Genomic DNA, 13,718 nt, shown 5'->3' on the forward strand with positions numbered 1-13,718 from the left:
GCACTGATGGTCTGGAATATCGTACTTTCACCAGTGGTCTGGAATATCGGACTTGCACCGATGTTCTTGATAATACAATGTATAAATGCCGACAACAGATTTAACAATGGAAGAGACTAGGTCATGGTAAGTGTCCTCAGAAGCAGACTGGTTCAGCAGGGGAGCACAGCTACACCACTCACGCACAGAGCTGTGTGATTTATGGAACTGGCCACCTGTGCCCTGGAAAGCAGCAAGCTATATACCTCTGGGTTGCTCTGGATTGGCTGGAAGTGTCAGATTGGACAGGATTGTTCAGTAGAGAGTCAGCTGCTGGAACCAAGATGGCAACATCTATGGTTTAGGCCCAAACACCAGGAAGTGGAGCACTATGGAGGGTTAAAGTAGGATTATACACAGAATGCTGAATGCGCTGTAAAGAAGCAGCATAAATAGACTTCACTGACAACTAAGCACAATGAGCAGAGACCAGCTGCTGAACACAGGTGACTAATCAGTAGTTTTCAGCAGTAACACAGACTGCAGCTTGTATGCTGAACTACAGGAGTTTTGTCAGAGGAAAGACACCAAACATGAGAAATGTAGTCAGGTTTGTCACAATAAGGTTTTGATTTGAGCGAGAGAAAGGAGTGTTAGTGAATTTAGAAACTGAGCATAATCTGGTGAATACAAGTTCAAGGCAGTGACCCTCCTGATGAGTAGAGGAGTCAGACCATTAGGAAAGGCCATAAGAGGAGGTTAGAAAGAGTAATTCAGGGGCATTGGGAGATTGTGGACTGTCAATAGCGATATTTAATTCACCCATAATGAGTGTGGAAATATCAGAGGATAAGAAGTGAGGCAGCCAAGCAGAAAAATCTTCCAGAAATAGTTTGTGTTGCCCAGGTAGGCGATAAATGGCAGCAACAGAAAAATGGATCAAAATCCTAATAGAATATACTTCAAATGATGAAAATGTGAGTAATGGAGCCAGTGGTAGAACTGTAAAATTTGAAAAATTGGGACAGAAATATTCCAACCCCGCCTCCTTTGCTATTATCAGGCCTGAGGGTGTGTGTGTAGAGAGCAGGCCATCATGTGACTGTAGTACTGTAAATAAATATCAGCATGTGATAAATATTGAAATAACACCCATGTATTATTCAGATCATCCTGTTAATGCACTATAAAATGTGGTTGAGGTTTTCCCTATTAGTAGAATAACTTGCTGTTGAAAGACTTACGCAATGGCGTCCTCTCCACTGAAGTATTACCAATCTGATGATTTGAATGCAAAACTAATGCTTAAATCATATTTTTCAGCAACAGTGGATAAAAATATTTTACAGGATACAGTCATATTGCCAATGAAGCTACTTCACAAAGTGTTTTCCACAGGTATGTATGTAGATAGAGTATGCAGTGTTTGTTAGGCTGCATCATGTATTCCATTGTATACAGTAGTGCAAAATGTGGGATAGACACTGGAGGGATATCACTGGCCATATCATTATAATTCTCCAGTATCTGTCTTTCATTCTTTTATAGATTTACACAGAACCTTGCTTCTACCCTGTACATGTGACTGAAATGATATTTGATAAGTTCATTCCCCTGCAGGGCAGGATAAAAGCTAGTGTGTGTGCCCCAGGGCAACAAATGTGTGGGGACCCCACCAATAAAATTGACTGCGCACCCCACCGTTGTCACTGCTTAGCCCCTAAGGGGTGCAGGAGAGAGTGTGAGTGGAGTGAGTGAGAGACAACAGGGTGTCAGGGAAAGACAGAGAAATAGTGGGTAAAAGGCAGAGAGAGAAGGAGAGAGAGGGGGAGAATGAGAGAGAGAGAGACAATTTCAGAAATAGAGAGAGAAGAGAGAGATAGAGAAAAAGGGTGTCAGAGAGAGAGAGAAAAGATGTCAGGAGAGGAGCGGGAAAGAGCGAGTTGGTGTGAGGTGTCAGGGAAAGAGAGGTGGGTCAGGAAAAGAGAGAGGATGTCAGTGCAAGAGAGAGAGAGGATGTCAGGGAAAGAGATAAAGAGAGGGGAGAGTAAGAGAGAGAGGGTGTCAGAGAGAAAGAAAGAGGAGAAAGACAGAGAGGGGAGCAGTAGAAAGAGGGTGATGGAGAAAGAGAGAGGGGTGAGAGGGGAGAGAGTGAAGGTGTCAGAGAGAGGGATAGAGTGGCAGCACTTCAGAGAGAGTGAGGTCGTGTCAGGGAGAGAGATAGCGTCAGGGGAGATAAAGAGGGTAAGACAAAGAGAGGGAGAGACAGAGGGAGAGACAGAGAGACATGTTGAGGAAGGAACGGGGAAAGACATGTTACAGTCTGGCTAGGCTTCAGCACAGGTCTCTAATGGGGCAGATGCTTCATGGCATTAGGCCATGCCCCCTTTCATATCTGCAAATCACAACACTGCTGTCAGGAGCCAGCTAGGTAGGGGTAGAGTGGGTCTTTTCCTTATAAAACTGCTGAAAGTATATTTTCCATTTCTTTTTGGGTATATCCATACTGTATGTCTGGTAAGTATGGGGACTATTTATGAAGCAGTGAAAAGTGTGGAGAAGTGAACCAGCGAAGAAGTTGCCCTTTTCAACCAATCAGTTATTATGTATAATTTTATAGAATGCACCTTACAAATGTTACCTCAACACTGATTGTTTGCCATGGGCAACTTCTCCACTGGCTCACTTCTCCACTCTTTTCACTGCTTCATGAATAGAAACCTATATATCTTTTATCACATAGGGGGGAATTCAATTGGGCACAAGGATTTCACATAAAAAAACACCTTGCACACAATTTTGGATTGCCACAGATATGCGCACTTCTGATACCCATAGTAGTCAATTTAAAAAAAGTGGTCTTGGGTTTTTAAGCTCTGAATACCCTACGATGTGTGAAAAAGAAAAAAACAGATACTCACCTCTCCGGAGGTTTCTGGTGGTCTCTGTGGCTCCCAGTGGTCTTCCCTCCATCTTCACACTGGGGAGGGAGCTGCTGGGAGGTGAGGGGGATGCTGAAAGATGTTATTGCTGCCTCTGGGAAGGGATCACACAAATGGGGAAAGGGGTGGCCACCCACACCGAGGGTCACACAAACTCAGCACATACAGTACTCACAATATTTACAAACACTTACACACACTCACACACATTACTACCCTCATCGCTGCTGCAGGAGACTAGGTCCCTACACTGGTGAAGACATCACCTTGGAAGAGAAGTTTTTACAGAATTATAAAGCTAACTGGAGAATTCTAATTGCTTAATTAGGCCTCAGAAAGGGTGGAGGTGAAGGGGATTGGTGCCGCTGGGGTGACAGAGCAAGTTCTGCTGATTTTTCCTAAAAATAACAAGTTCAGGAAAAATCAGACTTGCTCTAGGGGTGCGTGAAAAAAGATATAGAAGATATATATAGATATCCCAGCATCTCATATTCTGTCCTCTAATTGAACAGTAAAACTCTGGAGCAGCGGGAAAACCCCCGCACCATGGGATTTTTAAATTTCCCACCCTCTATTGAAGTCTCCCCATAGCTTCTGCATAGTAATCTCTTTAATACGCTAATTCTCATGTACTGAATTATATTCTGTAACTGGCTTGAGTTTCCTTCTACTAGGTGTTATATTGTTATGATTTTTTATTTTATATTTATAACATTTCTCTAATTAAGTACAATAAAATGATAACTTCAAATTTCATAATGATATTGACCTTACAAATGTGTCCACATATACTTAGCCTCAAAATGCCACACAGCGCAAGACACCAGGAACAACTGAGATGCAGAGGAGCAGCAAACCATATTTTTCTTATTTGCAACTTATTCAAATTGCAGATGACATAAAAATTCCACTCACAGTGTTCCAGATCCTTTGGGCTGCCACTTGTAGTTTTTTGCACCCAGTTTCTTTATCTGAATAAGACACAAGACGCTAGCTGCGTCTCAGCCCCCCAGACCTCACTTGCCAAGATGGGTTCTTTGCCACGATTTAAGCAACAGTGCATGAGGGAACATCTGTATATAAATTTGCATTTACAGTTGACATTTTTGCTAGTGTCAATGTATAATTATGTCCCATATGAATCAGATTGTTTAACCCCTTCTCTTTGGAGAACAAGCGGGACTTGTCCACCAAGTGTACAATAAGACTGCAGCAGACAAGCCCCACTCACCCTTGCTCACACACAGAAAAAGCCTTCTTAACTCTCCTCCTCCGGTCTTAACAACTGGTGGGGACACCTGGCAGCCCCCAGGTCACATCTGGAAGCACAATTAAAAAATACAAAAAAAAACAAAGAATACAAATTGTGGGGGCAGTGATTTTAAGTACCTCTAACCCCAAAACCTACAAAGATGGTGCTACACTAGTTTTAAATAGGGCACTTCCCTCTTTCAACTGCAGTGCCCACATCACAGTTAATGTTTGGTGACCAAACGCCCTCCACTGCAGAAAAATAAAAAATATGTAATCCAGGCATGGGGGAAGAGTTCACTCAACCTGGCTACAAATAATTAAGGGGCACCAATTTTTGAAATAGAGGCATCCCGTATTTCAAAGATTGAGGCCCCTTAGTATGTATTGCCTAGTGATCACTTGTGATCACCAGGCAATTTTACCCCATGTTATGGAAAACTTACATTTTCCATATATTTGGGGAGGGGGGCACTTCATACCCTATCATCCCCATAATGACAACTGCAACCAAGTGTGCACCCTTATTTAAAAGTATTGACTCCCCACTTTCAAATAATGTGTCCTACTAGCAGTTATTGTGCAGACAGTATTACCCTGCGCTACAGAAAACAGACATATACTGTATGGCTGGGAAGGCGCTATCATGCCCATTAGCACAATACATCTGTCACCTACATTTCAAAGAGAGTCCCCTCTATAAAATGATGTGGCCCTCTTAGCAGCAATTATTAGTGATAACCAGAAAATACCACCCAGGGCTGTGCAAAAAAATAGTTTTCCAGAAATGTGGAAAGGGCACATTGTGCTCTAACTCCCCCATACTGACCCGCACACATGGCCACCGAGAGTCAGGGAGCCAGGGTTATCTTAATGATTCTAGGGGCCTTTGAGCAGGGTTGGGCTGAGCTGGGGAGCATCTGCTTCCCTGGCTGGGGTCTCCAGAGCTTCTTGGAAGGCAGAATGCTGTCCAATACAATCAGAGCAACCAGACAAAATTCTCTACCTGCCTCCCAGCCTGCAGCAAGAAAGTGAATGTCTGTCAGCATGCTAATTGGTGGATGGTTGGAGCTATCCATCAATCAAAGTGCTAACCGCCATTCATGTGCAGAGACAGTGCCAGACAGCAGGAGGTGTAATTTATGATTTTTTTTTCCAATTATTTCCATGAATGAGTGGATATGGGCTCCAGTACATTGCTTTGACCAGGGCCTAAAATTTTGTTAAAATGACCCTGGGGTGAGCAGGTACTAATTACCGAGAGCCAGGCTTGCTGGAGGGTCTCAGCAGGGGTCTACCTCTGCCACATCCCTGGCCCCCCTCTTCCTGTCAGCATCCTACAGTATGTCTCCCCAACCCAACACACGCTGCAGTGTGCTGGGCTGCACTGGGGCCATGGAGGCTGCTTCCTCCTCTACTTTGTGGGGTGAAAGCAATCACACTGTTGACTGCCCCTGGACTAGCCCCTGACTGAGGTCCTCATGGCACCCCCCACCTTGATCAGCATGGCACTGAAAATAACATTTGTCATCATTTTTTTAAGGGGATGTGGACACGCCTCCTGCTACGCCCTTTACATTATCTGTGCCCATCCAAGCCCTCTACAGCCCTGCCCACATGTTCATGAAGGAGGCGAGTCTCCTCTTTAAAACAATGTACCCTCTTAGCAGACTATAAGGGTCTATTAATGAAGCAGTGAAAAGAGTGGAGAAGTGAGCCTGTGGAGAAGTTAGCCATGGCACCAATCAGCTGCTCCGTATAATTGTATAGTATGCAAATTATAAATGTTACTTCAATGCTGATTGGTTGCCATGGGCAACTTCTCCACACTTTTCACTGCTTCATGAATAGACCCCTACAGGGCCAGACTGCCCATCTGGCACTTCTGGCAAATGCCAGAAGGGCCGATGGGCTGGTGGGCCGGTCCTGTCAGGCAGAGAGCCAGGAAGGCCGCGCGTAGCACAGCCTCCTGCTCTCTGCTCTGGCTGCTCCCCTGCCTCCCTTCCTGTCTACATAGAAATGCAGGCATGCCGTGAGTCCATGTCCCCATGACTCGTGGCACGCCCCCGTGTGCTGGTCATGTGCCCCCACTCCCCCATCCATCTCCTTGGAAACGGGGGCATGCCGCAAGTCCACGCCCTGCTGACTCGCACCATGCCTCCAACTTTAGTGCTTGCGCGGCCCCGTACACAGCACGCGCCCCTTCATGTGCACACGCGCAAATACATGCCAGGGATGATTTCGGACCCCAGTCCGTCCCTGGACACCTAACATACCCCTTTCACATCTCCAATGCCGTATCCCACCCAGGAATTGGAAACGGGACCTTCCTGGGTGGGATCCGCCATTGGAGGCTAAGCGCTGGCTTCCCGACCCGGCAATTTGCCTGGTCGGTTGCCAAAGTGGTGGGGAACGGAGCCAGCAACGGGGCAGAGGCGGGAGTTGAGCTCATCTCCACGCCGCCTCTCCCTATGTAGTAAACGGGTCCCGGGCCGAATCCATATACGCTGCCACGGAACCGGTATTCAAACCGGGAATAACACTTCTTATAACACGGGTTGAATTACCAGGTCAGCGACCCAGGAATTCGGCCATGGCCCTTTCACACCGCACATTGACCCGTGTCGATACCGGGTTATTTATGCGATGTGAAAGGGGTATAACTGAAACATTGCACAAAAAGTTACATTTTCCACAGTTGGGATGGGGCAGGGCGGGGGGGGGGGGGGGGGTTTGATCTAAAGCCCATATATTCCTCATATTTTGTTAAAAAATTAATCTCTCATTTAACATGGTAGGTTTTCTAGCTTTTAAAATGGTTGGCCCTGTTGGGCTACAATATTCTTCCTACATAAAGTAAGCATTTAACTTGAGACAGTGAATATTTCACTGCATTTTACTATTTTGGAAAGGTGGGTTATTGATTTGGTTTATTTGTTTTGTTTTGTTTTACATATGATAGAATGAGTAAAAAAAACTAATGGTATTTTCTAAATATACAAAGTATTCTGGGAAAATAAACAAGGTACTGTACAGTATATTTTGTGTAGGTACTGCATAAAAAAAAAATCTGTTATATTGATGTTGGAATGTGACAAGCACAAATGTGAAAAAAAATACCTCAGCACCAGGGTCAGAAAACCATCAGCAGTGAAGGTATTTAATAGTTTTAAACAATCTTTATCTTTTTAAATTTATGTGATTGATACAATACAACAAATGTCCCCATATACATGGTCAAGTCACATTATTATGACCACCAGCTACTGTAGGTGCAGTGACCATCCATTTGCTTCGGAGCCCCATACACAGCAGGGTTTGCTAAACTGTCATTTTAGACACACGTCTGGTATCCCTCAGGTTCATTTTTATGGTGAGCTACTCCACTGTAGCGTGACGGTCGGCCTTCACGCACCTTCGAAGTGGACGTTTACCTCTCACATCAATGGCACGTGGATCTCCGCAGTTTCCATGTCGGTGATTCACAATGGTGCCAGTTGTCCAGTCATGATACACCTAAACCACAGAAGCAGGCAAACATTTCACAAACTGCCCTGTTTCAGAAACCTGCCACTCTTGGCCCAAAAGCCGCTAATCATACCTTTTTGCAACTTGGATAAATCACCCCTTTTACCCATGACAGCAACGAGTGATATGTGTGCAGACGGCCTATCGCACACCTTATATACCCACCAAGCCAGTGCACAACACGTGACGTACTACATGGGCCAAATGTAGGAGGTGGTCATAATAATAGGACTCGACCGTGAATAAAAATGTATCAGTGGGGAGTGTGTACTACAAGCTTCATTTGCTCATTGGAAGTTCTGCTTGAATGATTATAAATGGTCTGTAAAGCACTGTTTGATAAGTAGCCACTTTATAAATAATTATTAATAAATATGTGAATAAATGTGGACAACTGTGCAGTTCTGTGCTGCGTCCAATGCACACCACCCAATATCAACTTTTTGAATTTTTGTCTGTTGGATCCTTACATCCACCCTCTGTGAAGCTCCTAGAATTGTGGTGCCTGATTTTGTTTTAGGAGTAATTAAAAGGTAAAGTGACACAGTGCCAGGTAGGGTATCTCATAAGACTTCTACTGAGTTTGGCATGATTTATTGACAGTTATATTTTCTACGATCATAACGGAAACTCAAAAATAACGACAGGTACTCCATGTTAACAGAGTACATTTCAACATTGGCATAATGTCGACAACTTGCTCTTTCCCTAAGCCAAACCCTAACTATAACCCTATTGTTGACAGTATGACTAAATAGACATGGCATATGTCTTCATTTTAGCCAGGTTAACATAGTAAAATAAGACAATGTGGTGTAGAAATAATGACTGTCTATATAGTCCTTGTCAACATGAGGCTGCATAGCCTTCTACTTAAGTGAGGGATACTCTACGCTGAATGGTGTTTTACTTTTCCTGATTTCATTTTATTACAAATTGATTTTTTTTTTCTACAGAAAACATTAGAGGAAATATCCTAATTGATCTAACTGCTGGTCCCATCATCTCTCAACTCTTCCCAGCCTGTGCATTATTCAAAGAAATTATCATTTTAGACTGTAATGACCCATGTGTCGAGGAACTGAAAAAATGGGTGAATAAAGAGCCAGATGCCCATGATTGGACTTTTGCTGCACAAATTGCAGCCGAGGAAGGAGATGCAAGGTAATTATATAATTATATTTTAATTATTATCCATAAACTTGTTAGCAGCCCGTCAGAATGATGGAACAACAGAACAGTAGTGTCAGCGGCGGCGGCTGTGCTGCCTGAATGGAGCAACGTTTGAATTGCTCCATCAGGCACCATCTAATGGCTGCCGGTGTGCAAAACACTTGAATTGCCTCCATAGAGGTGTGGAGCAGCGTTAGCTTTTTATTATATAGGATGGTAAAAAATCAAAAAAGTGCTAAAAATCTGATCTACGTCAGGTCTGATAAAATTGTCTTACTTGTAGGAACAGAACACCTAATAAAAAAAATCTAAATCCCATCAATTGTATTGATTACAAATGGTGAGCTAATAAGAGATGATATCTATTACATAAAGATGACTGCTGATAGAAATTAGATCATCAAGTTATGTGCGGGGTGGAGCGGCTCGGCTGCCATGGTAGCTTTGACCTGCCTCCGGTTTGTCTTCACACAGCCAGGTCTTTCCCTATTCTAGTCATGTGAGGTGGTCCCGCCCCAGGGACGTCTTTTTATATGGGCTCAATGGGCAGTTGTACTAGGGCCCCAGAAGTATAACGGCCCTAGGCTGATAGTTGAGGGTCCCATTTTTCCATGGGCACCAGATATTTTAAAATCATCACTGGGGAACCAGACATATCCGACTTCAAAGCATTGACTCCCATCTGAGCCTGTTAATTGCTCTTTCGAGCCAGATACTGTATCTCAGGTTTTGTCTGACATAGAGTTTTTCTAAGGGTATATTCCAAAAGTTGGGAATCTTCCCTTTCGGTGGACACTGACAGATCGTCTCTACTATGCCCAGAACCAGAGATATCAGCCTTCCAGCAGCTGGTCCCTGCTCCAGCTCTACACGCCTGGTATACAGTTTTATATTTTTGTCGGGTGGATTGCTCTGGCTCCTGAACTCTGATCCCCAGGTCCCCAGTACCTCCTGAAAGGTGGTACTCTCTAGTTTATTTTTTTTTTTATCCCATTGAAAGCTAAGATATTTATTTACAGGAAATGGAGATATCTGCAATTAAGCAAGCAGCCCTCCCACCAGAAAATTAAAAATATTAAGACCAATCCACTATCCACCCCTCCCCTGCATATTAAACATCCCCTACCACCCTGGAAGTCATGTACTGGGGCTCCTTCATTCAGCCCATTGCCTCCATCAACAGTTTAGTGTTCTACCTCCCACCTCATCTGTGCAGTAAAGGAGCAAAAACAAGAAATTACTGTTCCAGGTTCTACATGCTGAGCAGAAGATAGAACACCCTCTACTGCCTGATGGACATCAAAGCTGCCGTTGATAGCATGCCCCATTACTACTGCTGGAGGATGGGTAGAGGCCCCAGTATATTACTTTGCCCAGGGGCCTGCACTGCTGTTAAGACGGCCCTGTCATGCCTTGCAGTTCCAAAGTGACAGGGTGGGGTGGGTGCAGCTGGGGTGACCTGACATATACCATATCCCATTTACTAGTATTCCATATGACATTCCCCTGTTCCTCCCAGAGCATTCACTGGAACTGTGGATGGAACAATACATTACATCACAGAATGGGTTTCAACACACAAGCTAAGACCGAATAAACAGCAACAGAATAATTTACTTTATACCTCCAAACAAATCATTTCCTGGGGGAGGACCATTATATTAGCCTTGGGTCACCATCTACTACACTTATATTCTTGTTACATTTACAGCTGACATGAGCAGTACTAAACCTTCTTACGATGGGAGTTTTTTTTCTAATACCAATAATCTGACAGTGACAATCCCTGTGGCCTAACCGCTCACTTGCATTGCATAAGGTCTAATCGTGGCTCCATCTGCACCGCAGCGCGCCCACTGAGGATCGCTTATCGCAGCGCCTGGGAAGCGCGTGCGTGTGAGACATGCACGTGCCCATTCACTGCTATGGGAGCGTCTCAGTGCACTCCCGTAGCGCAGATAGGCGCTGGATCATCTAGTAACACCGGGTGTACACGTTTGTGATGGAGCCACATTAGATGAGCTCGGCTCCATCTGTATACACACTTTGATGTAACCCCACTCTACTGCTGTTGCTGTTATCAAATATTCCAGAACTCTTTAGCTCAAGGTGTCTACAAAGGGGGTTTGTCAGCAAGAACAGCTGTCAGCAGTGACTGTAGCAAATTCACTATGAAATGAGTGGAGAGATATCTGTCCTAGTTCAGCAGCCCCCTCAGTTATTCCTCCTTGGTGCCCCCCTGACAGCTGGAGCTCAAAAGGGCAGTGCTTCCACTGCCTCTAGGAGTTACACCATTGTATACACCCCATAATGTACCAGGCATAGAAAGTAAAGATGAGCGGGTTCGGTTCTCAGAGAACCGAACCCCTCTGAACTTTGCCTTCCGAGTCTGGATCCGAGCCAGGCTCGGATCTTCTCTCTTGACTCAGAAACCCGAACTCGGCAAAACGTCATCATCCTGCTGTTGGATTCTCGTGGGATTTGGATTCCATATAAGGAGCCGCGATTCGCGGCCATTTTCACTCCAGTCTCGGAGAGTGAGAGGACGTGTATTCAGTGTGCTCAGTCTCTGTTTATTGGGGCAGGAAAGTGGGGTGACAAGTGTTGTGCTGCTAAGTCCAGTCCATCTATCCAGTGTAGCTGTAAAGTGGGTTAGTCAGTGTATTGTGCTGTATCAGTCCAGGCAGTCACAGTGTTGGAGTTCTCTGCTGCCATATATCCAGTGTCCTGTGTTATCAGTAATTCCATTGACGATATACGCTGCTGCTATATATATATCCACTGCTGCAGTATAACAAATTACAATTATATTATTATTAACAACCTGTTGGGCTGCATCAGACCAGTGGTAGTTTTTGCATCATGTGCTGTTTGGGGCCTATTTTTTAAATCTGCCATCCTGTCTGCCACTGCAGTGCCACTCCTAGATGGACCAGGTGTTTGTGCCACACACTTGTGTCGCTTAGCTTAGTTATCCAGCTACCTAATTGCACCTCTTTTTCTTCTTTGCATCATGTGCTGTTTGGGGACTAGTTTTTGAATAGTGCCATCTTGTCTGCAACTGCAGTGCCACTCCTAGATGGGCCAGGTGTTTGTGCCGAACACTTGAGTCGCTTAGCTTAGTCATACAGTCACCTCGGTGCAACTTTTAGGCCTAAAAACAATATTGTGAGGTATGAGGTGTTCAGAATAGACTGGAAATGAGTGGAAATGATTGTTATTGAGGTTAATAATACCGTAGGAGCACAATTACCCCCAAATTCTGTGATTTTAGCTGTTTTTATGTTTGTTTGTTTTCCAAAAATGATCCAGATCCAAAACCAAAACCAAAACACGAAAGGGTGATTTTGGCAAAACCAAACTAAAACACAAAACACGAAACGTGCCCGCCGCACATCTCTAATAGAAAGAGGTCCATTTTCGTATAATTAATTGCCCTGTGTGTTGAAGATAGCAAATGTCCGTGAGGTACAAATGCATTAATCATTTGAGAGAGATAAAGTGGTGATGTTGCCTATAGCATCCAATCAGCTTCTGTCATTTTATAAACTGTGCTAGATAAATAATAGCTATAATTGTGTTGGTTGCTATGGGTAACTTCTCCACTCTCCCATCTAGAAGGTTTATTACATCCCCCCCATAATATCTACAATTTTAACATGATAGTGACATGTTTATTTTTCATTTCAGTGGAAGCTATAAAGATATAGAAGCTATGGTGAGAAGAAAAGTGAAATGTATTGAGAAGTGTGACCTGGCCAAGGAGAACCCTACATCTCCAAGAGAGCTTCCAAAGGCAGACTGCATCCTCTCTGTCCGAATGCTGGATGTTGTTTGTGAAGATAAGAATGCGTACCGCAGAGACCTGAGACATATGTCATCTCTGCTAAAAGTTGGGGGGCATTTACTATTGATTGCAGATATCCACTCTTCTTTTTATTTTGTCGGGGAAGATAAGTACCAGCTAGTAGATTATGATGAAAACTTTCTACAAGAAACTCTAAATGATGAAGGTTATTTGGTTAAAGCTTTTATACCAATAGAATTGGAGGGATCCTCTGATCTCTATGAAGTTAAAAAATCAATACTTGTTGTTGCTCAAAAACAATGATAATCTTTCTTAATGACTTCAAGGCTGGAGGGTTTACACCCCCCATGACCGAATATTTAGAGTGCATCCATTGGTGGTGATTAACTTTATTTCTGAGATTCCCATGGTGAATTTAGTTTCTCTCAGTAGAGACAAAGCTTTCTTTGGTAATATTTTGGGATAGAGGGGATTCTGCTATATACAGAAAAATAGGCAAATTTTGGGGAAAATCTTTTAAAATTCTTCTTTATGTTACATTGTCCATTAATATAGAAATAAGTAACCTTACACTATGTCACCCACACCCGTAAATTGTTACACTGTGTGAGGAGTATTATACTTGTGTGACACCAGACATGCGATGCCTAGAATAATAACCTAGAACCAGGATAATTGTGGACTCCACAGAGAGCCACACAACACCTTCACAAAACAATAGGGGTAATTCAGAGTTGATCGCAGCAGCAAATTTGTTAGCAGTTGGGCAAAACCAGGGCCCTCATTCCGAGTTGTTCGCTCGGTATTTTTCATCGCATCGCAATGAAAATCCGCTTAGTACGCATGCGCAATGTTCGCACTGCGACTGCGCCAAGTAACTTTGCTATGTAGAAAGTAATTTTACTCACGGCTTTTTCATCGCTCCGGCGATCGTAATGTGATTGACAGGAAATGGGTGTTACTGGGCGGAAACACGGCGTTTCAGGGGCGTGTGGCTGAAAACGCTACCGTTTCCGGAAAAAACGCAGGAGTGGCTG

General features: G+C 43.9%; 1 protein-coding gene across 1 annotated transcript; it reads left to right on the top strand.

Moving 5' to 3' along the window:
- The first annotated feature begins 1,226 nt into the window (after positions 1–1,226).
- Positions 1,227–12,984, top strand: LOC135050907 (nicotinamide N-methyltransferase-like). Its single transcript, XM_063957164.1, has 3 exons — positions 1,227–1,377; positions 8,657–8,864; positions 12,564–12,984. The coding sequence occupies exons 1-3, from the start codon at positions 1,227–1,229 to the stop codon at positions 12,982–12,984; spliced, it is 780 nt and encodes a 259-aa protein (XP_063813234.1).
- Positions 12,985–13,718: the final 734 nt, after the last annotated feature.

This window comes from Pseudophryne corroboree, chromosome 1, assembly GCF_028390025.1.
Source record: "Pseudophryne corroboree isolate aPseCor3 chromosome 1, aPseCor3.hap2, whole genome shotgun sequence".
NCBI classification, from domain to species: Eukaryota; Metazoa; Chordata; class Amphibia; order Anura; family Myobatrachidae; genus Pseudophryne; species Pseudophryne corroboree.

Coding starts and splice junctions, on each gene's coding strand:
- LOC135050907 (XM_063957164.1), top strand. CDS start 1,227: ATGGCGTCCTCTCCACTGAAGTATTACCAATCTGATGATTTGAATGCA. Junction 1,378..8,656: donor TCACAAAGTGTTTTCCACAG/GTATGTATGTAG, acceptor TTTTTTCTACAG/AAAACATTAGAGGAAATATC. Junction 8,865..12,563: donor GCCGAGGAAGGAGATGCAAG/GTAATTATATAA, acceptor TTTTCATTTCAG/TGGAAGCTATAAAGATATAG.